The sequence below is a fragment of the Micropterus dolomieu genome, linkage group LG22 (assembly GCF_021292245.1).
Source record: "Micropterus dolomieu isolate WLL.071019.BEF.003 ecotype Adirondacks linkage group LG22, ASM2129224v1, whole genome shotgun sequence".
NCBI lineage: Eukaryota > Metazoa > Chordata > Actinopteri > Centrarchiformes > Centrarchidae > Micropterus > Micropterus dolomieu.
In genome coordinates, this window is record NC_060171.1 from 16321914 (window position 1) to 16345684 (window position 23771).

At 40.0% G+C, this 23771-nt stretch overlaps 2 protein-coding genes across 4 annotated transcripts; both read right to left on the reverse strand.

The window, feature by feature from the left end:
- Positions 1-9962: 9962 nt before the first annotated feature.
- On the reverse strand, positions 9963-14227 carry LOC123961761 (annexin A2-like). Of its 2 annotated transcripts, none has more exons than XM_046037417.1 (13): positions 14097-14227; positions 13370-13427; positions 13151-13244; positions 12620-12714; positions 12415-12528; positions 12143-12233; positions 11832-11911; positions 11685-11744; positions 11133-11226; positions 10929-11024; positions 10658-10716; positions 10290-10412; positions 9963-10209 (listed from the first exon to the last, which is right to left on the reverse strand). In XM_046037417.1, the coding sequence occupies exons 2-13, from the start codon at positions 13415-13417 to the stop codon at positions 10150-10152; spliced, it is 1014 nt and encodes a 337-aa protein (XP_045893373.1). In that variant the 5' UTR covers positions 13418-13427; positions 14097-14227; the 3' UTR covers positions 9963-10149. The 2 variants fall into 2 exon arrangements, with proteins under 2 accessions (XP_045893373.1, XP_045893374.1); XM_046037418.1 differs by having other exon boundaries at positions 14101-14184.
- A 113-nt stretch (positions 14228-14340) lies between these two features.
- On the reverse strand, positions 14341-23771 carry ice2 (interactor of little elongator complex ELL subunit 2). Of its 2 annotated transcripts, XM_046037415.1 has the most exons (15): positions 23593-23764; positions 21530-21631; positions 21088-21412; positions 20882-21001; positions 20653-20787; positions 20364-20480; positions 19924-20083; positions 19032-19213; positions 18118-18928; positions 17860-18029; positions 17620-17749; positions 16412-16496; positions 16103-16153; positions 15242-15482; positions 14341-14796 (listed from the first exon to the last, which is right to left on the reverse strand). In XM_046037415.1, exons 1-15 carry the CDS (start codon positions 23604-23606, stop codon positions 14644-14646), a joined length of 2796 nt encoding a protein of 931 aa, XP_045893371.1. In that variant the 5' UTR covers positions 23607-23764; the 3' UTR covers positions 14341-14643. The 2 variants fall into 2 exon arrangements, with proteins under 2 accessions (XP_045893371.1, XP_045893372.1); XM_046037416.1 differs by lacking the exon at positions 15242-15482 and having other exon boundaries at positions 23593-23771.

The window sequence follows — 23771 nt, forward strand, 5'->3', positions numbered from 1 at the left end:
TTTTTTATAATTTCTCTTACAGCTATTGCTTTGAATTACAGAGGACTTTTTGTCAAGAACGAGAAGGAGATGAATCAAAAATTCATCTGAAGAAGTTCTGCATAGGGTGAGGCGAATATACCTCTGGTGGAACCAACATTTGCAAAAGTTCTATCTCCTTAAGCAATTATTAGCGGTGATAGTTTGACATGTACAAGAGTTGTCAACAACTGACTTTAAACAAAGTACAAAGCAGATGTAAACAGTGCCTTGGGCAAAATTAACTTGGGGGACTAGCCACCTCATGAATTATAAATGGCTATCTATTACTGCAGTGAGTGGTACTACCAGGAGGCTTCGTTCATTGAAATAGACTAACCTATTTTCAACACATTTGAAAGTCAAGTGACAGTGAGCCACTAAAGAATGCAGTTCAGGGAAAAATGAGCCTGTTATTTAGTAAACGAGTTGTGTAATTTCTAAATTGTACCAAACTAACCATGGAATACCCTCAGGGATTTGTGTCATCTGTTATACACGTTCACCTTCTAACTGCCATTCACTTGCAAATTAATTCCCTTCACAGAGCACATTTTAATCCATCTAATTAGCAAAGTGGCCTATACATAAAAGCCTATGTTTTATCTTTTTAATCCTCACCTCCCTAATGCGGCCTAGAAATAATTGAAATGATGTCAACTCAGATTATATCAATTCAGGATGATTTTAACAAACTGGACTTGGACTTTAATTTGTCCTTTTTGAGGATCCATGTAAACGAACGCCGTTTCTGTGCAACTCCGAGAGGTTTGCATCTCTGGAGAAACAAAGTTTGAACTCATCAACAGAAAAAAAAGCCCACAGGTTCAGAGTATTTCCTCTTTACATACCTTCAGAGTATTTCCTTTGTCATAATTCTCAAGGTGGAAATGTAGCACATCTACTGACCTGAGATGACAAAGAAGAGGGATTAGAGAAGCTCCCAGATGCAGCTGTGCAGGAGCCACGAGGAGTCTGGCTGGTCAACATTGATAAAAGACAGCAGCATGTCCTAACCAGGGACGTGTGCCTGCTTGTGCCTTGTGGGCTCTGTCTCAGAAAGGTGGTGAGACGTCTGGATTGGCACCTCTCTGGGTACACTGCAGTAACCACTGGAGAACTGTGAAACCTGAACCGCTGAGACTCGCTGTAGAACAAGCCGCTCACCAAAGGCTTCTTTAGACATGCAGAGAAAATAGATTCTGAAAGTCAATTAAACAGAGCGCGTTGGGCAGGATTTTAGAGGTACAAGACTACTTTCTTTTTGTCTATGTCAGAAAATGAGTTTTACCTTTTTGTTTCAGGTGACACACAGATTTGTCAAATCTAGTAAGAGCTGCGCTAGAGCTGCAGAGAGCGATGTCAGTTTCCTCTCCTGTCAGATAAGCACAAGATGATGAAGTGTGCAGCAGGCACACAATCACCATACTGGTGCAACTGAAGGGTGGGATTGTACTTTGCCAGACTTTCAGCACACACGCAACACTGAAGACACGGCTTGCTTTTTCAATCCCACATTCCCTTTTCCGTCTCTTCTTTTTCCTTTTTGCAATTTGCGAGTCTTTGCACAGCATGTGCAGCTCCGCCTCATCTTCAAAAGACCAGTAAATAAAATCTTTTTTACACCAGTGGAAATAAATACATAGCTGAATACAGTAGGAAAACAACACTGTGATCTAGCTCTACAAACACCTTGATTGGCAGGTGTATGGCACAAAGTGGGATTCAAGCACAGCTTCACACATTAATTGTAGCTGCCGTTAAAGGATGTTAACCAATATATATTCAATGCTCCCTTTTTAGACTCAGTTCTGAGGAGTCACTCTTCAAGCATGGCAGCGTGATGTGAGCTGCACCGCTGTAGATTTCAGGAGACTTGAAATACCTTTTTTAGTCAGAGCGTCACTGCAGAACAACATTCCCCCAAGCTGTTTATTGGCAACAAAATAAACTAAAATAACTTCAGTTTGTTTTGAATTGAAAGTCTTCATAAATGAAAATAAACAGCGCTGCAGCTATGTGCTGCCGAATATTCTTTCCCTTACAGATGAATATATATTTACTTTGTATACTTAGGCACATCAATATTTAATTTTCTCTTATTTGATTTGATTGTTTTGATAAGGTCCAGAATTATTTATCACCCTGGACACACTGAGGCCGTTGTGCTTTGTTGTTTTTGATTAAGGCCTTCAGTTACAAGTCTATGCTAATCTGAAGAACACAGGATTTGGTGAACAACTTTAGATGAAAGTAGCCGCGCTCTGATAAAAGAACAGTGAACACAACACTGCATAACATTAGCAAGGTGGAGTTACTTCTACTGACTCATAATTGTCCAACATGCCTGGGAGATACACAGATGAGTTCACGGGACACCAAGAATCCTGGCCCCTTGTTTTGCATAATACTCAGCTTTGCATGGAAGCAGGGAGGGGCAGGTGCCAGTGATCTTCCCAGTGTCTCCAAGTCATTTTGTTTATCATTCAAATGAAAACCTTGTTCCATTATCCATGAGGGAGTGGGAGTAATGTGTTAATGTCCCTTACTCATGGCTCTTCTTTTGGTCCGAGGTGACAGCACTGCACCCGTCCATGTCACAGATGATGAGAGAGACAAAAGACAGACAGAGGGTGGCAGAAAACAGGTAATTACTTCATACCTACACTTTTAAAAAGGCGACTCCCCTCAGCATTTCTGTATGTTATAATTAGGCCAACCAGGCCACGGTCTCGGGATGCGTTGGAGGACGCACATATGTTGGGACTTTGATGAAATCTGAGGTGTCAAGCAGACATGAAGGGACCTCAGCATTTTTGCCCTTCACTTACTCTTGTGTTTATGCTGCATGCAGTAAAAGAGTCTCCTTGTAGGGATCCTTTGCCTTTATGATACTCCATGTGATTGATTATTTAGTGGAAAACTCTACAGCTTAAATCAGTGTGAAGCCAGCAAATAAAGTCAAATAACAAGGGAGAGTGCAGGTCTGAGGGAGGGAAAGATCTCAAGATGTTTTTGAAGCGAGTCGGAGTAGCCAAAGGCGAGTAGATCTTCACACTTTCATATCCCTCTTTTTAATATTTCTCCCCCGTTTTAATGATGTGCTTCCTATCCTTGAGTAAAGTTCTTCATAGCCAGTCTTTTTGCCAGAGAGGATTTTTTTCTCTTTGAAATAAAATGTAAGTATATATTTAGTCTCCTAGTTTAGAGGCTTACAGGCCAAGGCAGAAATTCAAATTTGTGCTTTTATGAATAAGCATATTGACGGTTGTCTGGCTATTGCCAAAATGTTAACAATACATTAATAAACAGTGTGGAAGTGCTGCTCTGAAGCATTGCTGGAGGAATATATATATATATATATATGTGTATAAACAAGTGTGCACATGCATGAGGATGTATATAGGCATATGGGGACATCAAGAAAAATCAAATATTGATGATGATAGTGGAGAAACTTCCAAAAAAACAAAAACAATGAAATCCAAAGCAGCAGGCGGCTGTCATTACAACACTTATAAGTATCTGAGGCCCAGATATCAAAGCAATCCTTTTCATACAACTAGTCTCACAGAGGTCTCTTCTGCTTTAAACATATCTATAATGAAGGCCTCTCATCACACACTGTCTATCTCAATTATCAGCCGGCGCCTCATAGTTCCAGTTGCAAACCCTGAGGCTGACTGAATATACCTGCATCTCTTTTTTTCCTTGACTAAAAGACACTGGGTGCACTTGAAAGGACAGACAGCCAGTAAAGTTGGCATAATGTAACATTTCTTAGTCTGAATTTTAAAGCATGGGTAACTAGTACCCATGATGTTGAAATCGTATTACGTAATTGAAATACAAAAGACAATGATAACGAGAGACACTATAATAACCTGGGTTGGTTACAGACATTTACTGCGATGGAAACCTAGTCGAGGGTTCAAGCTGTTTACAAAAAAAGTCAAAATAATCCAAAATTAAAAAGCCAAAGAAGCATTCCTTCATAGGATTTTAGTTTCTAAATACTGCTCAGACACTGATACACAATTTCAAGATTATAGAGTTTTAATCTTATAACATCTAGTTTATGAGCCACTATAACATTGACAGTTATAGTTTACAGTCTAACAATGAAAGGGCTAATAGTATTGCTGAACCTATTGTTCTCTAACAAAATATTAACAACTTTCCAGCAAAGGCGCTGAAAAGGAAATATGTATAGAACAACCCCCTCCTCTGTCTTGAGGCAGAGATAGCCATTGGAAAAGTGCTGGTTCAGTCTCCCTCTGTCTCTGGGCATAGCTTTGATCAGTCCCACCTCAAGACTTATCCTGGAGGGAGCGCTGCACTCTATTCTATTCTCCATGGCTAATCATACTTCCTGTCTTTGTCTTTATGTGCTTTAGACAAGCGTCAGATAGAAGCACAGGAACAGATTTGCCCCGAGAACCTGGAGAAAAAAGCCTCTGGTTGTGCTGTGGCTCGTCTTGCTCATGAATATTTCCACTGTTTTGGAGTGGTGGATTTCAACCCATTGCCGCTTTAAGAAAAGGTGCCTTTGAGAAAGAGTGGAAAAAAGCCTTTTTGAGTTCAAGATGCCAGAGTAATGTACTGTATCACCTGACTGCGGTGGATAGTGTATTTTTAGCTGTACCTACAGTTGCCAGTGACAGGAGAGATGAAGGCCAGAGGTTAGATCCTGCTGTACGGTCTAGGATCTCGATCTTTACTCTGAGAAACAGCGCCTCGCTAACCAGAATAGAAGAGACACAAGTAGCGAAATGGTTAACAAAATAATTTCACATGCACAGCATATTCTTTGGGCTCAGGCAATATTGCTCTGCCTGCCACCAGTGGCACTTTTCACCAAGAAACGTGCTTTGTGTATTTCAAGCACAAGTATAGAAAAGACCATTTCTGCCAGGAGCCAAAAAGAATGAAAAGAAATAGACAAAAATCCTTTTTTTCCCCCGGGGGAGCTGAAGGCTATGAAAACCATCTTGTGTTCTATTTTTGAACTGATTTCCATGTGCATGGCCACCTGAGGGAGGTCAGGCTGCTCTGGCCAACTTCTTCACAGGGAAAGGGGCTGACGGTGACAGGGACACAAACGTAAGCACAAACCATATCCCATCCTTTACAACACCCACGCCACTCTCTAGCCTCACTGGCACCACCAAGACTCTCACACGGCTGGGGAAATGAATCGCCATAAAGAAACAGAAAACAACAAAATAATTTTTTCCTTTTACTTCTTTCTTGCTTTTTTTCACCCCTTTTCTCCTGCTTCAAAGCTTGCAACTCTCTGCTGCGCCCTAGGGTTAATTAACATGAACATAACAGTGAATGATCAGAGAGAATGGGAAATCTCCAAAGGTTAAGTGTCACAGGGGAAACGTGTTGTCAGAAGAAGAAGAAGGCGTTCAAAATCAAATGAGAGAGTAGCGTTGCAGGGGGAAGACATTTGTAGACACCTTTCCAAAACTTTGCATTTCTCCTGTCAGAGGAGGCAGAGCTTCACACTCTGGCTTCAAACAATATCTGTAATTCTATGACATTTGGATGAATAAAAGAACTCGGCAGTTTTCTCTAACTTGCTGATCTTTCAATAGATTGCCTCCTCATTTTGTATAATGTAGTTCTAATTCGTTTTAGAGAAGTACACACAACACAGTTCCGTAAAGTGATAAGCAAAAGCGTGCGGGAAAAAAACACATACATCACAAAGTTAATCACTGCTTTTAAAGACCCACTCATTGAAATTGTGTCTCCTCTTGGTTTATCCCAGGAGGGAAAAAAAGAAAATGACTTCATGATCCACAGATATCCTGGATAGCTGTCTTGCAGGTGAAATAGTATGATTTCTCTCTGTAATAATTAACATGGGCTCCTCTTCTCTCCCTGTGGCTTGTCGCTGACATTTGGTTCATGCTTGAGTGTCTGCCTAGCTGATTTCAATCTCTTGCATGAAGGTGAGGCTGTGTTTGTGTGTCTGCGTGTGTGCATAGGGTCCAGTGGCCAGTCTGACAAGGACATTGGTGACAGGGCCTGGCTTCAGTAGATGGGATTAAGCATCATGACAACATGGATTAGGGACCCACTTAGTCAAACCCCCAACAGGTTATAGGGTGTAAGCCAAACGCCGAAACACAAATGAGTCTTGTTTGTGTTCTTGCAAAATTGCATTATGTAAAGGGTCATATCTCACTCGCTTCTGAATACATATTTTGACAATTCCCAAATTTATCGCACCGATCTCTATACATTTTGTCTGCAGTGACACACCATGTTGATTTACATCGTGCTCCAAGGATGAAAAAACCTCTGAATGGTCACCTCATCCACCGCGACAAGCCTTATTTTACATTATTACATTATGTATGCAGGCTTGAGTAGGGATAATGGATGCATCTAAAGCAAAGCAGTTTAATTACCCACCATCATTCTGTCTCACCTAGCTGCAGAGCGCACATCTTATTAGCCATGATGTAAATAAACATTAATATGCCACCCTGATAAGACTGTGCTTATCTTTGCAGTTGCTGGTATATTATCACCATCGCTACAAAGTACACACACGCCCAAACTGATCCAGTGGCATGTGCAAACAACAGAGGAGCGGCTGAGGCTGGGGCCAGACCATTACAACCACTTCACAGAAAATTATCATTAGTGCATCTGGCTGGAGGCCACGCAGCCCCATCAAAAGATTAAACTGTGCACGCACTGTATGCATACATACTGTATGACAATAAACCAGAAACCCTTGTGCTTCCATAATGTATGTCAGAAAATGTGATCAAACTGAGTGGATCACAACAATCTTTGCAAGCTTGGTTCTTTGTCAGAAAATTACCTTTTTGCACGTTTGGCAGCCCAGGCGAGTGGCAGAATAGGCACAGGGGATGAGGGCCGTCTCTGTGGGCCAACTGAAGGAGGGGAGACAGCGGATATAGATGCAAAGCGTGTAGGTTAACCAGCCACAGGGTATTCGCACCCCTTCAGCAAATGGCAACAGAGAGGAAGCTTCAAGCAAAGAGAAAAGTCAGCATCCAGTCCAGCCCTGAGCATCAAATACTGCTGATCTGATAAACTATATAAAAGTCTGGTTTTGTCTCCAGGCATGCTTTTTAACAAACTGGATTGTGACTAGTATAAGACATGATTGATTTAATATACAATTAATAACAAAGCATCCATTTAAAGCTGCACCATATGTGTAAATACTGTATTAAACAGGATGAAGTGAAGCAGAAGATTCATAAGATTCATGTGCATCAACTATAACCTTCTTGACAATCTTTTTGGCTTCTCAAGATGACAGAAGCTAAACTCTTCAAAGACACAAATATGTTGCATATACACAAAGCACTTTTACAAACTTCTTGATGTCTTTTTTTTGTCTGCAGATAGACTGACTGCAGCCAGAGAAGTAAGAGACAGGCCTTCTTCTGCTCTCTTATGTTGTTTCAATTACCAGTCTACTGTACAAAGGAGGCAGCCTGATGGCATGACGAGTGCACAGCGCTCTTGTGCCTGCACTGTTGTCTCAGTTTGAGCCTCATAAAAGGAAGCGGGCCTGACGATGCCAGAGGCGGAGGATCCGGCTCTGCGGTCTGAGCAGAGAAACATCAGCAGAGCGCTATTCTTTAGAAGGAGATGTCCTTCAGTGTGGTGTCAACTCTCCCCGGGGCAGCAGCATGAGACACAACCTCTTATTTACCATATACAGGATCTCTCCCGTGCCCTTAACGAGCTAGGATATTCAGCATCACAGAGACAAAGGCCACTCTTTCACTGAAGAAGCTGTGGTTTTGCTGAATTAAATAATGATAATTAAGAAAATATTAATCAAACTCTGGCTCTCTCAGCTCTGTAGCTGTGTTGAGGGAGCGGGTCCTCCAGCTCAGCCTGTAGGAGTTCTCATTTAGAGTATGCCTGTGACCTATAGAGCTGCAGGCAAACACACACACGTACGTACAAACACACACAGATGCACACAATTAAAAGTAGACCTTGGTGGCCTACTCTATAATTAAACACCCTTTGGTGCTCTGCACAAAGATTCTGAGCTGGGCTCAGATGTCAAGGAGAGAGAGAGAAAGAGAGAGAGATGAGAAGGAACATTAAGAAGCTGTCAGTTCTCTAAGTTGCAAGTTCTGTTCAATGCAATGAATTAATGAAAAGCACAAACTAATACCTTCCCAATGTGCAGTTGGTATGTCTGGCGGGCCGGCAGCAGCTACACAGCTGTATTGTGAAACTTTAATGCTGCTAGGTGCCTGCAGCGCTGCCTGGGCTTTGTCTCTGAGGTGAAGGTGGGGCAGACGGGCTTTCCACATGTTCGATCTAACTGGGACAAGTATTTAGGATTTGTCTGACCTTTCAGCCTAAAACCACCATGATACAGCAACCTAACAGCTTGGAATGGTCACTGATTCCTAATCGGTATCATGGATTATTACATAAAACTCCTCCTACAGTAATCAGAAATCTCTTCTCAAATTCAAACGTTATTGGGTGATTATATGGTATTATTCTTCACCTTTTAGGCTTCAGAGTGCTTGTCATTTGGCTCTAGTTGTTATGGTAATGCGAGGTATTCTATCTCCTTCCCAGCATGCTCTGTGTTTGACATTCATGGGGTTAAAGTCCTCTGAATGATGAAGTGCCAGCGTTTGGGACAGTAAATTGCATCGTTTCAATTGAGAAGAGAGTTCCCCTTGGGTTTGCTGGAGGTCCCTACGGGCTGGCCTTGAACAGAACAGCATGTTGTACATCCATATAAAAAAAGGGGAAAATATGGTGGTACTTTCCTCTTTATGATGCAGAGATTAATCTGTCATCATATTCAGGCATAAATCTCACCACCCGCTTTGCAAAATACTGTTTTACCTTACTTTACACTATATTTTATTTTTTTATTGCCTATAAACATAAACCATCACAAAGGGCTAATGTTCTCATCAATATTATTACAAAATGATCATAAATCCAATGCCTTGTTAAAATCTGAAGCCACTTCTCTCCTCAGTTACTCAACCAGTGAAAATATTAGACAGAAGCATTATTTTATCAGGCAATTTCTCTCATAATAGTAGATCTTTGAGCCACAGTACACCACTTTGTTTTCATTAGATTATTAAGTCCGTGCGCTTTCCCTCACATCCTTTTCCTCATCGCTGTGTTCAGCAGTACTGATCTTGCCTTTTGGGGCCATTTTTTCTTATACTTCAGTAGAAATGCCTTGACAACACTGTGGTGGTTATTTCATCCTGAGAGACCACAAACTAAACAGCAGAAACACACGGATATAGACGCTTGTTTAGTGATATGCAAATCATCTTTGCCGGAGGTAAAATTAACATTTTTAATTAAAATATTAGCACCAAACAAACACAGAAAAACACACTAATGATTAAATCATCTTGATGAAACCTCATAGTGGAAAATTAGGAAAATTTCTCATAATCCTTTGTATGAAGATTCTGTAAGGATCATGCATTAATGTGTTTTCATAAAGTCATGAACATGAAGTTTCCAAATAGTGCTGCTGAAGTTTTGAATTCAAACACAATCATTTTAACTACGATCTTTACATTTCACAAGCTAAAAATAGTACTATTTTCATCCCTTGTGCAAATAAAACATGTTGTGCCATACTTATTTATACATATTTCTTGTCTTTTTCTTAATTTCCTTCTAATAGTTTCAAAAAGGATGATACTGGAATGTAAAAATGTAATTTGAGATCAAATATTTCATTATATTTAAAAATTAAACATGTCTGCATGTCTTCAGCAGGTACTGGATATTATGAGGCCCTGAGACACAGAGGAGCTAGAGCTTTCTGCAGTTGCTTTTAATGCTGCTATAGCGCACTCTAATGGTCATCTATGCAAACATCAAGTAAGAACATATGAGGTGAGATGCACGGAAGATAAGGAACAATCCTCCAACAAAGAAACTTTATTGCCGTTTTGGTATAACAAAAGTAAGCAGTAATACAGATTCTTTATGTATCAAAAAGATACATTTATATATCTGAATGTTGCATTCAAATGTTTAAGTAGAAAAAGTAGGAATGGGCTTTTGCTGCAGAGTTTGTTTGTTTGTTGTTGGTGGAAAGTGAGGCCCTTTTTACTCCTCTGGTCCACACAGGCTGAGCATCGCCTTCTGGTAGTCTCCCTTGGTGTGTTCCTGTAGAAACAGAGCAGGTTAGAGGGGCTGCAGAAGATGCCTTAGTCATAGGCCAGGGGCAGGCTGTATGATACACTTACCAGTATAGTCTTTTGCAGAGACTGTCCAAAGTTGGTCTTGTATTCAGAACAGATCTTCTTCAGGTCCACCTCGCAGCGTGACACAATAATTCTGGTCACAATCTTCTCATTGGCTCCTTTACTCTGAGCAGACAAGCATAAGTCAGCACTTACTTAAGTTGAATGTGCTCTAAACTTAACTACTGCAGCTGATGCAACGCTGTTGTAAGATGACTTTTGCCAACTTTGGATTCTGTGTTCCTGCAGCAAAATTACACTTTCACAAGCAGATATACTTCTTACATCTGTTCCAAAGAAAAAAAATAAGAAGTTTGGCCCTCAAAATAGCCAAATTTCAACAAGAAGAAAGAGAGCAGCACTGTAATTACCTTCATGGCTTCATTCAGTCTGGTGGCAAAGTACAGCTGTTTGTTTTCAAAGCACTGAACTGGAACAAAAGAAAAACAGAATAAATATGCTTGATAATACATATTGTATTTGAAAGGTGATTTTCTTTTGTATTTTTGATACGATTCATAAAACGAAACCTGGCCTACAGGGTTATTTACTTCAGATAATATCCTTTTATTATCATTGTCAATTCTAACAATAATAATAACTGCCTGTATTAATAATATGAATTACTGATAAAAGATGTACCTAGAACCAAAAAGGACTTTTGCAAGTCTCCTTTAACTTCCTTCACAATGCTCTCCTGCATATCGTAGGGGCTGTAACTCTTGTACCTCTGAAACACTAACAAGGAGAGAAAAATTATTAACTGGTAGTTAATTGGTACATTTTACAAATGATTAAGGACAAATAAAAATCCACACGACTTTAGAATAAGTTTTACAATGTTACCTTTTCGCAGGTGGGGTACACTTCTCCCCGACATGATGGATATCCAGGTCGCCACATCAGTTCCTTTTATCTTTATTCCAGCATCATAGAGTGCCTGAGATGAATCAACGAAATACCAATAAACACTACCATACTTGTGGCATAAGATTGGTGATGCTCATTTTAAACATGAGGGCATCACTAAGCCTGCAATGACTTAGTACAAAATGATCACCTGTGCAAAATTTTACCAAACTACCCATTTCCAAACTCATTTGGACATTTCAGTGTCATTTAGTTGTTTGGTAAAATTCAAGAACACAAAATGTGCATGTTCTGGGGTAAAGTACAACATTGGCAAAAACTGACATGGTAATTATCTTAGTAATTAACTTGTAAGTTAATAAGTAGTTCATATTTAAACAGCTTCTATATCAAATACCTTATCAAGAACAATTTAAGACATTAATGGTTGGAATCATTTACATTACAGAAATGTTGAACTTGTAAAAAAACGATACTTTTTAAGTGGATTTATAATCCACACAGAAAAAGTGAAAATAGGCAACTTACTCTGGCATCTTCATCGATCAATTCATAGTCTACAACAGGGGATGGATCTGCTCTCTTAGTCTGCACAGAAATAAGACACACCTCTCAGGTCAGTGACGACTGTATTGCGTTATGTGAATCATGAAGACAGGCACAGACAAATCTCACCTGCACCAGAGCCAAGAGCAGCTTAGCGAAGTTCCCGGAGGTGTCACCAGCCACGTCTTTCTCCAGGTCCTTCTTGAACACTGTGGGAAGTAATATTGTTGACGTAGGCATATAGCTCTCTCTACATGCAGAGTAATCACACAGCTGTTGCATTTCTAGTTCAGCAACATTTAAGACAGGACACAAGACTTCTGATGGACTGAGGGAGCCTGACAGTGTATGGACAGCAGACAGCAGTCTATGGGTGAGGCATTATACATATATTACATTTCCAGCCCTGTATATGAATGCCTAGGATGTTTTAGACTTACACTCCTTGTAGACCTTCTTGATCTCCATTAGTTCATCATTGCTGCGTGAGCACAAAATCTCAATCAGCGTTTCTTCATCTGTTCCTAAGCCCTGAAAGAGACAGAAGTTTTATTTACTTTTTATACATGACACTTAAAGACATACACATTTAAAATTTTTGATCAGGCTGCAGCAAAAGGCAAGTTTTGTCATTTTCCCAGTAGAGGGCAGTGTAACCCTTCAATGGAATCAACCGATGTTGAGCACCACTGATACCATGGGAGTCCTTTACCTTGATCGATTGTCTGATCTCTGTGGCATCAAACTGGGCCGTGCTCTTCATCAGTCCAAGGATCACTGTTTCCAGAGATCCAGACAGCGCTCCCTTCAGGGCTGTGATCATGTCCTAGAAATACAACGCTGTTACCTAACCGTAAACACCACCATATCCTCAGAGCTGTGAAGTCTTTTGGATTTTCTGTCAAGGCCCACTGTACCTTCTTTGCCCTCCTTTCATATGCGAAAGCGATTTCTCTCCTTTGGGAGTAGGTCCGCTTTGTTATGACGTCAATGATGGTCTGTTCATCCACTCCTAATGTTAACATGCACATTACATACATCAGAAGAGATAAAAGGAATGCAAATATTTATATTTTTAAGAATAAACTGTTAGAAGGGCCTGGCTGCAAAGTTGGCTTGCTTCAACACGTGGTGTGTTGACAGGTATATCCCACCTCACATCCTCATTAGTAAAGAAACATCACTCCACACAGAACATATTCTTCATTACAACAAAATGGTGGGCTGTTGAAGAGTTAGTGGTCAGACCGCTGCTAATAGCTCTCAAGCAGTGGCCAGAACAGAGCTCTGCCAGCACCGAGGCACAGATTTGGAGTTGTTCCAGCATGGTCAAAACACTTTAAGCCAGGATGCTGACTCACAAATACCAGCTACTCATCTGTAGGGAGAAGCTGAAGAAACACTGTACTGATTTCTTTGTGAGCAACATGTACAGTACTGCATCTTGCCTTTGGTTTTGATCGCGGTCTCTATTCTGGCAGCATCTCTGTCAGGGTCAAAGTTCACAGCAGGTACCACAGTGGGGAATGTGGGTTCATCAGACTGAGGATGGGAAGCAAATTAGTGAGAGAGAAAAACTGATGCCATCTTAAAATGAACAGTATGCCATGTATCTACCATACACAATGTAATGTTTAAGTTTTCATTATAAAGAAGTATGACATTACCCCAATGTTGAGAGACAGCTGTCCCAGAAACTCTGATACCATAGCCATTTTGACTGTCCTGGAAAAAGGTGACAAAATGGTCAACAATATACAATCTTGTTAACCAAATTGTAATCCTATCACTGACACGTCTGAGCAGAACCCTGCAAGGGGTCATGTTTGTTTTGTCTCAAGATATAATCACTTGAGCCACTAAGGAACGGTCTTCTAAACAAAAGCAGAGTAACTAAATTAATTTAGTTCTGCTTTTGGTACAGCAGTCACACAAATCACTTCAAAAGACTTGATCCATTTAATTAATAGTTTTTTCTTTGTTTTCACGTCTTATATGATTATTTTCTTCATATTCACATTCAGAGTAGTTTCTAGTAAAATGGTTAGATCCTGCACACTTTTAAATCCTTGTTCAGTCTGACACACATCCTTAACAGCAACCCCCGAGACACACCCTGGAAAGAAATGCTACTGGCTTGACAACGGAGAACATTTACATGCACACAAGAAAAACAAGTTAGAGACAGGAGAGCACGAATCCATTCGTACTTCACCAAAACTCAAGAAAAAAAAAGCAACAAAACATGTTTGCACAAATTGAATGAAAATTGTGTGGAAATCCTTTGTCATGACTCCAAGTTGAAATTTTCCCTTCAACCTTCCTGCAGTGAAGTTAACTCAAATTACATATTCAGGTAGTCCACTTTAAAATGTATTAGTTCACTGAACTTACCTACGTTGTAAACGTTGGGGAGATTTGTCCAGGCGATGTTTTAGTGGAATGGGTGTAAACGTTAAACTTTCCAGCCTGAAAAAGGCTTCCCCTTTCACCTCCCAACTCACACACCCTCCCTTTCCTTGCACTTATGACTCCACCCTATTTCACAAGAAACCACAGGAAGCTAGGCAAAGAAGGCAGCTCAGAGTTTTAGGGGATAGATAATATCAACAGTCCAGACAATAAACAGTTATAAACAGTCTGTGCACAAAAGTTTATTGTTGATCGGTTTTCACAAAAACTTAATTGACAGAAAATATAAAAATGTCTCTGAACAAAACAAAAATACATGGTATAGATTATATACTGTAAAAGTGCTTCAACATTCACATTTATATAAAAGGTAATAATGTATTTCCAGTATGAAATGATAGACATTGTTAGTGGTTTTCTTTCCTTTCCTTTTCTTAACAGTACAGGTCTAGCTCCTCTTTTGACTCACCTAATCTATGACATTAATGACATTTCATTCATATCATATTAAATCCTTTCACACAGGATTTTAAATGGACTTCTGAACTAGCTTTTTAATATACCTATTACGCTTGGCTGCACGTTTCTTTTGTTTTTTCTTCTTGTTACCTCCTGCATTCAAATTGTTCTTTGACTGCCCAGCTCCATGGTTGTTGGACTGCGATGACCCATCTTTCGCCGACTGGCAGGATAAGACAAAGGTAAAATGGTTGTATCTTTAAATAAGTGGGGCTAAATTCAAAAACAATATACATTTTATTTGTCATTCTCAGAAGTAACAACATCAGTTGATAATCCAAATGCCCAGATGAAAACTTCTTTTAGTTCTTTGCTAAGTGGAATTTTAGACAGGCATCCACCAAATGTCTCAGGGTCTACACCAGAAAACCTGTTGTTAATTTTACTATGCTCTCGTCCCTGTTGTTAGTTTTGAGCTTGTGCAGGTAAACCATGCAGTGGTACGCTGGCTTTTTTTTTTTGAGAATCCCTCTGTGTGTGTGTGTGCGCGCGCACGAACTTCCTGGGCTTTCACATCATTGCCATTATTTGTCATTCATGACCTCTAATGCCATTAGATATTCTTTTACATTTCCATCCATCAATGCAGTAACTATGGTAGTACACACCTCGAAGGGTTTTAATGGGAAGGTGCAGGGGACACGGCCGTGTTTCTGGTGGAAGGGCAGGACCACGGCTGGATCAACAGGTATCCAGGGCACGAGGCTGGGGGTCGGGGGCTGTGGGACAGAGCTGTGGACCTGCTGCAGGTTGTACGCCCCGCGACTCACTTTCCCATTGGTCGCTTTTAATAAGGTCACAAATGGTTCCCCTGCCTTGTGTGCAATCAGGTACCGTCCTTCCTCTAACCTACACAACCACATGAAGTCGTTGAGGGTGTGTTACAGTCAAAATCCACAGTGAAACATGTTGTAGCATTTTGAAAGATTTCTCGCTTCCTGTCACACGGACTGGAACGTAGGTGAACAGAGCCTTAAGAAAGCAGAATGTGACACATCTATTGAGTGCCGCTGAGTAATCGACTGTGTAAACCTCCAACACAAACATGAAGGAACACTAACGTCATATTTTTAGCCCAAGGTTTTCAGACATGACTGTACAATAATTTCATCATCTTAAAACAGAACATGAAGAGAGATCTGCACAGGCAACTCAACTGCAGATGTTGTCCAACTAAACAATGAAGTTTAAGAAGACCCAACCCTTCGCAAAGTGTGGACTGTATATTAAGTCAAACCACATTAATTTAATACATTTGCATTTTTATAGTTTTTACACATTAAATAAGTACTTGTATTAGGACCAATGAGTTCATGAAAAACTGATTCATTAAATTAAAATATGTAAAGCCAGCCCAGTTTTATTGTTAAGTCTTACAAGAAAATAAATTTGTAAAATGTGGCTGCGGGAGCTCAACACTAATAAATCTACAAACAAAACTAAGACAATGAATGTCCTCAACAACTTACCCAGTTAGCTTTTTAAGTAGGTGGTGCAGAATATTCAGTGACTTGGATGGCCTGTGGACGGAAAAGGGACATTGCCAAGTTATCTACTTTGGTATGGATCTAAATTTCAACACTAATTCTGAAGACAAAACTAGAAGTGATGATAGCTAGCACTGATGAAAAGGTTTGGATTATTGATAAACTGACTGTATCTCTAGATGACAACCTCTTGAGTAGCATCATCATACAGGAGTGATTAGATTAATCCTAATCAGGAGTGATTTGATTAATCCTAATCATCTGCACACATCTGTTGTAACGACAACTCACTTGAACCCACAGGAGATGTTCTGCTTCCAGTCGTCAGGCAGCTTTCTCAGCAGAGCTACTTTTGATGTGTGCGCACTGATGTGAGCTACAGAGACAGAAAGGGAGGGTGACAGATACACTGAGAAAAGAACAAGAGCTAATGAGTGTGCACATCAAGAGCTACACTTCATCATCAATGCCTTTCCTAGTGCTTACAAAGTAATTAGTCTGTGATGATTTGCCAGCGTTGTTATAAGCTTGAGTGGGTGGTAAGACATGCTTGTTGGTCCTGTCTCCTTTGCTGCCTCCCACTCCAGCTTGTAATGCCTGCTTATTTCAACAGTGCCTTCCTTCTGCAACCACAGCCATAAATACACAATGGGGAATGCCACATGATAAACCACATGAACTACTACCACTAAGCAAAGAAGTACTGTATCAGCTGAATAAGCTTGAATGTTATCACTGTTTTCTTACTGGCTACTCCTTTTCTTATACTACTGCAACCTAGTAACCTAAGACACTTTGTCCTTTGTTAGACTGGAAGATCTTTCAAAAAAAAATCTAGGGTTTAGATGCCTGACACATGGTTGCTTGCATCTACTTACTGGCAAAGCTATTCACAGCAGTGAAGGAACACGTATACAAGCTTGCTGTACCAAAAGTAACGCTGATGATCCTGACCAGTATGGCAGCCATGCTAACAAACTGGAAAGGGGTATAATTTGCTGTGTAAATGATGACGTACATTCCCAGCCAACACCTACACAAGCAGTACAGAAAAAGGAAGGGGTCTTTCCCCGAATCATGAGGCTATGGATAAGATTTTAACTCAAGTTCAAAACAGCATTTAGCTGAGCTCGGCACACCATGCGTTCTTTGTAATTCCCCATAATCATATGTGGCTGTAGTTATGGCAACAAAGTAAACTTAATCACTACACAGTCACAGCAGGACGGTGAGTCATCTAAAGACTATTCCATTGGTTTGTGGGAGGATCTGCCATGTGGACTAAACCCTGTGAGGGAAGGAGAAGAGATTGTTCCCTTTTTTTCCATCCACATATATGTTACTTTGCCTATTTTCTTGGCAGTTATGTTGAAAATGAAAGACTAGAGGGACACTCCACATTATACTAGAACTGAGAGCAATTTGGGAACATCGCTGTCTTTATTTTCAGTGAATTAAGAAAGAACAGGATTGCAGGTAAAAGTGATAAAAGGTTTTACCTATGTAGGATACAGTGCTGGAGTGGAGCAATGTCTCAGTCCACAGCTGGCAAGCCTCACTGCTGCTTAGGCACTCAACACCATAACTCAACTGATACTCCAGCTTGGGCAAGACATGCACTGGCACATACTGTTGGGGCAGAAAACAAAGGATAGAAATAGGGCTGTTGCATTTACTAATTTTATACTTAAATATGTGAAATGAAACTCCGGAGGATGTGTACAGACCAACATGTATACCTGGTTTTGGCTGCTGCCTACTTTTCTGGTATGGGTCAGTGAGACAGAGCTGCGCACCATGACCAGCAAATCTTGCAGACTGTAGAGCTTATAGAGCAGGTTGCCTTCCCCTGGAGCCTCGTAATCTTGTTCATCTTCTGCACCAGCCTGCAGGTCATCTGACAGTATTTCTGCGTGGAGGACAATCATGTACTGTATGACAATTAAGCACAAAGACACAACTTAAAACCACAGAAAGAAAATCAATTTGACACCAACTTTTGTGCTCTGTAGTAGTAATGTTGACCACTGGTGCAGATTCATGAGCAGCGCAGGTCTCTCCATCCTGGTTCTGGTTTCTCTCCAAATATGAGGACACGCAGGGTTTAACCAGAGACATTGAATGGGAGTGAACTGAGGGTCCCATACATCGGGTGGGTGAGTTAGTCTCCTGGGATATGGAGCATTTGGCTGTGTCACTGGCATTGTTGAACATTGCTGTCTGCATGCGCAGAATCTCACCCAGCTGGTCGCCAGATACCCTTGCTCTTTTGGATTTTCGCCTCTGTCTTGTAACTTTCTGAGGGGAAGACTCTGAATCTACAGGTACAGACTCAGAAATGGGGGTAATCGGGGGGTCTGCAGAGCATGGCGTGGTCTTAGCTTTAGGTTGTGTTGCATCTGGAGACACAGAGTCGTCAATGACTAGCTTCTCATCATCGGAGTCTCCTGTAAAAGCAGTGTGTCCGTTACTTTCCTGAGCAGAGTCCCGTCTCATTTGTTCACTTTTTGGTACAGTAGTTGTCTCCTCTATTATTGGATCATCTATATCTGTCAATGAGGTGTTCATCTCTTCTTGGGAACTGCTGCTAGTATTAACCAGATGCTGACTAGACCTTTTAGTCTTACTTAAAGGCGGGGAACTTGTAGCTTTTTGACTTTTAACAAGTGCATCCTGCTCATTCTGTGTTTTCTGCATCTTGGGGGTTTTAATGCACGTCGTCTCTCCAAATGTCTCCAGGTCAGCGAGGTCCACTTCAAAGTCCAGACCGTTGTTTTCAAAAGACACTAAATTTCTTTGTGAGGTCTCCTGATTTAGCAACAGATAGAAAAAGAATCACGGTTCTGATGAAGACCGACCACATATAACATGATAGCACTAATAAACCAAGTTTATCTGCGCGTCGACATACCGCTGAGAGTTTCTGCTCATTTGCAGGAAGCTCCGTCATTAAGTGGAACACATTTTTACTTCCATTCTTCTTGATGGAAAGCTTCAAACTCTCCTCGTGGTAGATATGACTCCTCTCTCTCACTGTCATTTCAGTCTTCAGGAGTGGTGAGTCTATGTACACAGTCTTTTTCTGACTACTGCCTGTAAAGGAGATATGAAATAAAGGATGTGTGAAACAGTGCCACCATGAGGTCATTCAATGTCATTACACACTGCGAGTCATCTGATCTCTGCATCAGTCTATGATCTTTCTTTCACAAACTCACTAACTTTCACTAAATATGAAAAAACAGACTCGGACTGTATTGCAAAATCTTTATATGTACTGTCAATGTGAAATAATTAAAGTGGATGCAATATATAGTATGTCATACGTATTGATGCTTCTATTTTGTTTTTAAACTTTGAAACATGTCAGCCAAGAAGCATTCCATATTATATAGCTTTCCCCCTATTTTTATTGCTATTTAGCAAGATAAAACCACATGGATACATTTTTATTGCTGCTGTGAAAATTCTATTCATTTTATGGAGAAGAAATGTAAAAAAAAAATGGTGCAGGTTTCTGTTTTTACTACCTTCTCTGTATACGCACTGCTACTTACATTATTCTTTCGCATTAATGTAGCCAGGTAAATCTCTGGGGTCATTATCTAACTTAGCACATGTTTGGTGCATTTAAACTATGTGGGGGAATTTTGCCAAGATTTGATAGCTCAAACTTAACAGCAACACAAGGGACAAGAGAGGGCATGTATTGTTTTCACCCGTTTGAAATGCAGTCTAAATTGGCCCTAATTAAACCAACTTCCAGCATAAGTATCCTGATTAACCGAATGATGATGCTGTACCTTTTCCTGGGTTTAATTTGATCCAGACAGGTACTTCCCATTGCTCTCCAAAGTCAGGGCCATGGTTGTCTAGCAGCCTGACCAGGGCATCTCGAGTCAGACACACGTGAGGCTCATAACGAGCACACAGACTCTCTGCATTACGATCACTGCTGATTGTCTGTAGACAAAAACATAAATGACAAAAACATGTAGAAAAGGTCATACCAGAACAGCTACTGTATCAGTAAAAACAAACACAGGTCTGTCTGCCATCAAGAAACAAAAGTAGCACTGGTTTTGCTGAGCAAGACATGAACACCCTCTGGTGTCTTTTGTGAAAACTGCAAGATCTGAAATGGAGTTACAATAGACCTGCGGTCATGAATCCCATTCTAGCAGTAAAACATCTTTGTGACTTACTTTATTGGAGTAATTAAAAAAGGGAGACAATTGCTTACAGCATGCATGTCCTTAGCTTTTTTAGCTGGAGGATGCTCTGATGAAACACTCTGATAATCCGATGCAAGCTGTGCATCAGCAGGCACTATCTTGTGGTCTGTAATATCCACATTGCCCTGGAGAAATAAAGGGTACAAAAGACTGATTCTGCAATTAGACACTTCCAAGTTCAATAGAAAACTGGACAATGGCATTTATGAGCAACTTCAGTATGTTTTAATAGGTAGGTTTACAACTTCATATACTTATACGCCTGGGGCTGGAACAGCTCCTTCAAAAGTACATTACCATGATTAGCAGCTGTTTTTCAAAGGCCAGCATCAGCCCTGGATTGAATGTTCCCCCTGTCAGACTAGTCATCTCATGGATCTGGTAGAGCTGGGGAAATGTCTTAATGCACTCCAAACAGCCCGTGAAGAAATCCTGACAAACAAATTATGACTCTATGTTTTAATTTAACTTATGAACATACATCTCACAGAGCTGATGACAGGTGCAATCGTTGTAGTATTAGTACCTCTGAATATTGCATAGCTCCCTGTGATATGAAGTTGTAGTCGTCAGCACATATTTTGGCCACATCTTGCAGGTACCTCATGAACTGGATCACTTCATTGTTTACTCGTGCCTTTAAGCTCTGAAATTTTACAGAAGATTATTTGAAGAAGTGATTTAACAACGACTGGCAAGATTAAAATATCATTAAGGAGGGAATGTTGGTACCTGCGGAGGTTCCCTTGTTTTCTTACTCATCAAAATGGCAAGATATGTCTTCTGCTCTTTGCTGGACAGGCTGGACATACAGGGGAAGGGCAGTCTGGGTTCAGGATAAGCAACATCCGTCTCAATCTCAACCTGCTTGAGCTGTACTTTTGATTTTCCGGTGTCCTTACATTCCTCTGCACCTTCCGCAGCATTGTCTGCATCACTATCACAACAGGACTCTTCCTTGCTGATGCAACTGTTGTCTTTAAACTCTGCAGCTTCATCCTTGGAGCGTGAGCCAGAGGCATCACACTCCTGCTTTATGTCAGCATTCTCTACAGGACTTGGCAAAGGAGGGGGAAAGACATGTCAGATAAACACTCACTAGTAAGCCTTTAAAAACACAGTAAAAATGCACCCGAAATCATGTATTACTTAATATGTTAATTTACTGACATACCTTTGGAGAAATTCCCACAGTTCTCTGATATTAGGTGCAAGGGAATATTTCTCATAGAGATCTCTGGTAAAGAAAGGAGTGTCAGGGACTGGAGGGTCCTCCCTTTAATTAAAAAAGAGAAACATATATGATATTAGAGGGCCTGTGTTGTACCCAAACATGTATAATGCTTTCTGCACTGCCCTGCTTTTGTACTGGGACACATTATATGGACATGCAACTTAATTGGTTACTCTGTGTTGCTGTTGTAGTGCACACTATAAATGACAATTACCCTATCTAATGGACGACTCGGGTGTAGCAGAATTCTTTTCTATTCTTCCACAAATATACCACTAAGTAAGTTAATGTCTCTATCATAGCAATGAGTTTGACATGAAAAGAGTCTTCAGGCACTGGCAATTGTATTTCAAAATATTTACTTAAAAAAATAAAAGATACAAGATCCATTTGTTATTTCTCAGTCTTGTCTCAGCTTGTCTTGCTCAGAGGACTAAACAACTCCCACTGAGAGGTATTGGCCATGATGTCATCAATACAAAGAGCATCTGAAAAATATTTTAGCTTCTACAATATCAACATTAGCAACAGCAAGCATTCAATATTACATTTTCCAGAATATATATATATGTATATATATATATATATATATATATATATATATATATATATATATATAAAAAATATTATATTACAACATATATCTACACATTGCTTTTCTTATTATGGCTCTTACATCAGGTATTAATGTTTATTTCTTTACTAACTAAACACACATTAAAGTCACAAATAGCTGTGGGTTGGAGGTATATAACTGCCAATACATCTATATTTAGTGCTAAAATTATTTAAGTTTTAAGCAGTTGGTCTACAATATGTAAAATTAGCTATGTAAAATTAGCAAAAATGTCTTAGTTAGACCTTGTAAATGCTTTGATTTTTTTTGGTTTATTTATATTTTTGTACCATGTGATATGAAGTTGCTTGTTTTTAGGTGGCTGATCATGGTGACATCAAGCTGACACAATTAAAATGTGCCATGCATGTTCTTAGTTTCGTCCTCATTTGTTTTAGCAAAGTTCTTTGTCTAAATGAAATATAACAAGAACATGTAAAGATATACATTATTGTGTTTGTTATATTTTGTACAAAAATATGAGAGAATAAATTCACCTGTCACCTAGCTAGGACTTTCAAACGATTTCATACCGTTATCCTTGATAACGGAGTAACTAAACTTACTCTAACAGAGTAACTCTAACACTGCCTAGCCGAAATTATCCAAGTACACGTTTGTCCAACGTGCACACTATGAAGTCACGTGGAATACATACAACATCCTGTTCCGACCTTCAAAATACAAGCCAACTTTAACGTTATCGTAACGTAATGTGCACAATTGTAGCGTTAAATCCATAGACTGTATATAAAAAAAACATCACGGCCACATATAAATAGGATAGCGTCCTGAAGCAAAAGCACATATGCCAATGTTTATATTAACCTTACACTGGAACAGTACGTTATATTTGTAAACTAAACAATGTTAGATGCAATATGTCCATTAACTTACATTTTCATTTAAATAATTGACTAACAGTAACGTTATTGTTTAACTAACTTAGCCCAAATAGGATACTTATCTGGCTTAGCTAAAATATAAATAAATAACGTTATAGTGCAAATTTTTTATTTATTCGTTAAACATTTCGTTTGACTAAAAAAGCTCTGCGTTTATTTAACGCTAGCTAATTTATCGTTAACTTCCTGTCTCATTAACGCAACTTGAACACTTGTCAGCTAAAATTAACCTGGTGCAGTTCTCTCGTTTAGTCTTCCAGGTGAATATGCGTAGCCACAAAAACGGTTTCATAATGGTAATTACTGTCCGGTTAAGCGCACTTTTTATTCAGAGCCTGCTTTTATCATACCAGAAGCTCACGTTTGGTTAGCATAACTCGGTTAGCTGCCAGCCACAACACAACTCTCATTCATAGTACGCTAATTAGCTTGTTAGCTAACATTAGCTAGCCCAAAGTTAGTTGAATTGTCACAACACTTACCATACCAGCTCCATTATTGTCAGTACCTAACGTTAGCGGTCCGAAGGAATGACGGAATTGAAGCTACTGTAAATAAGCGAGTTAGCTTTAGCCAGCTAGCAATGGTTTGACAGGTGACATTCTTCGTCTGGTGAAGTTATGTTGATATTTAGGCGCTTTGCCTACATTGCTGCCCCCCT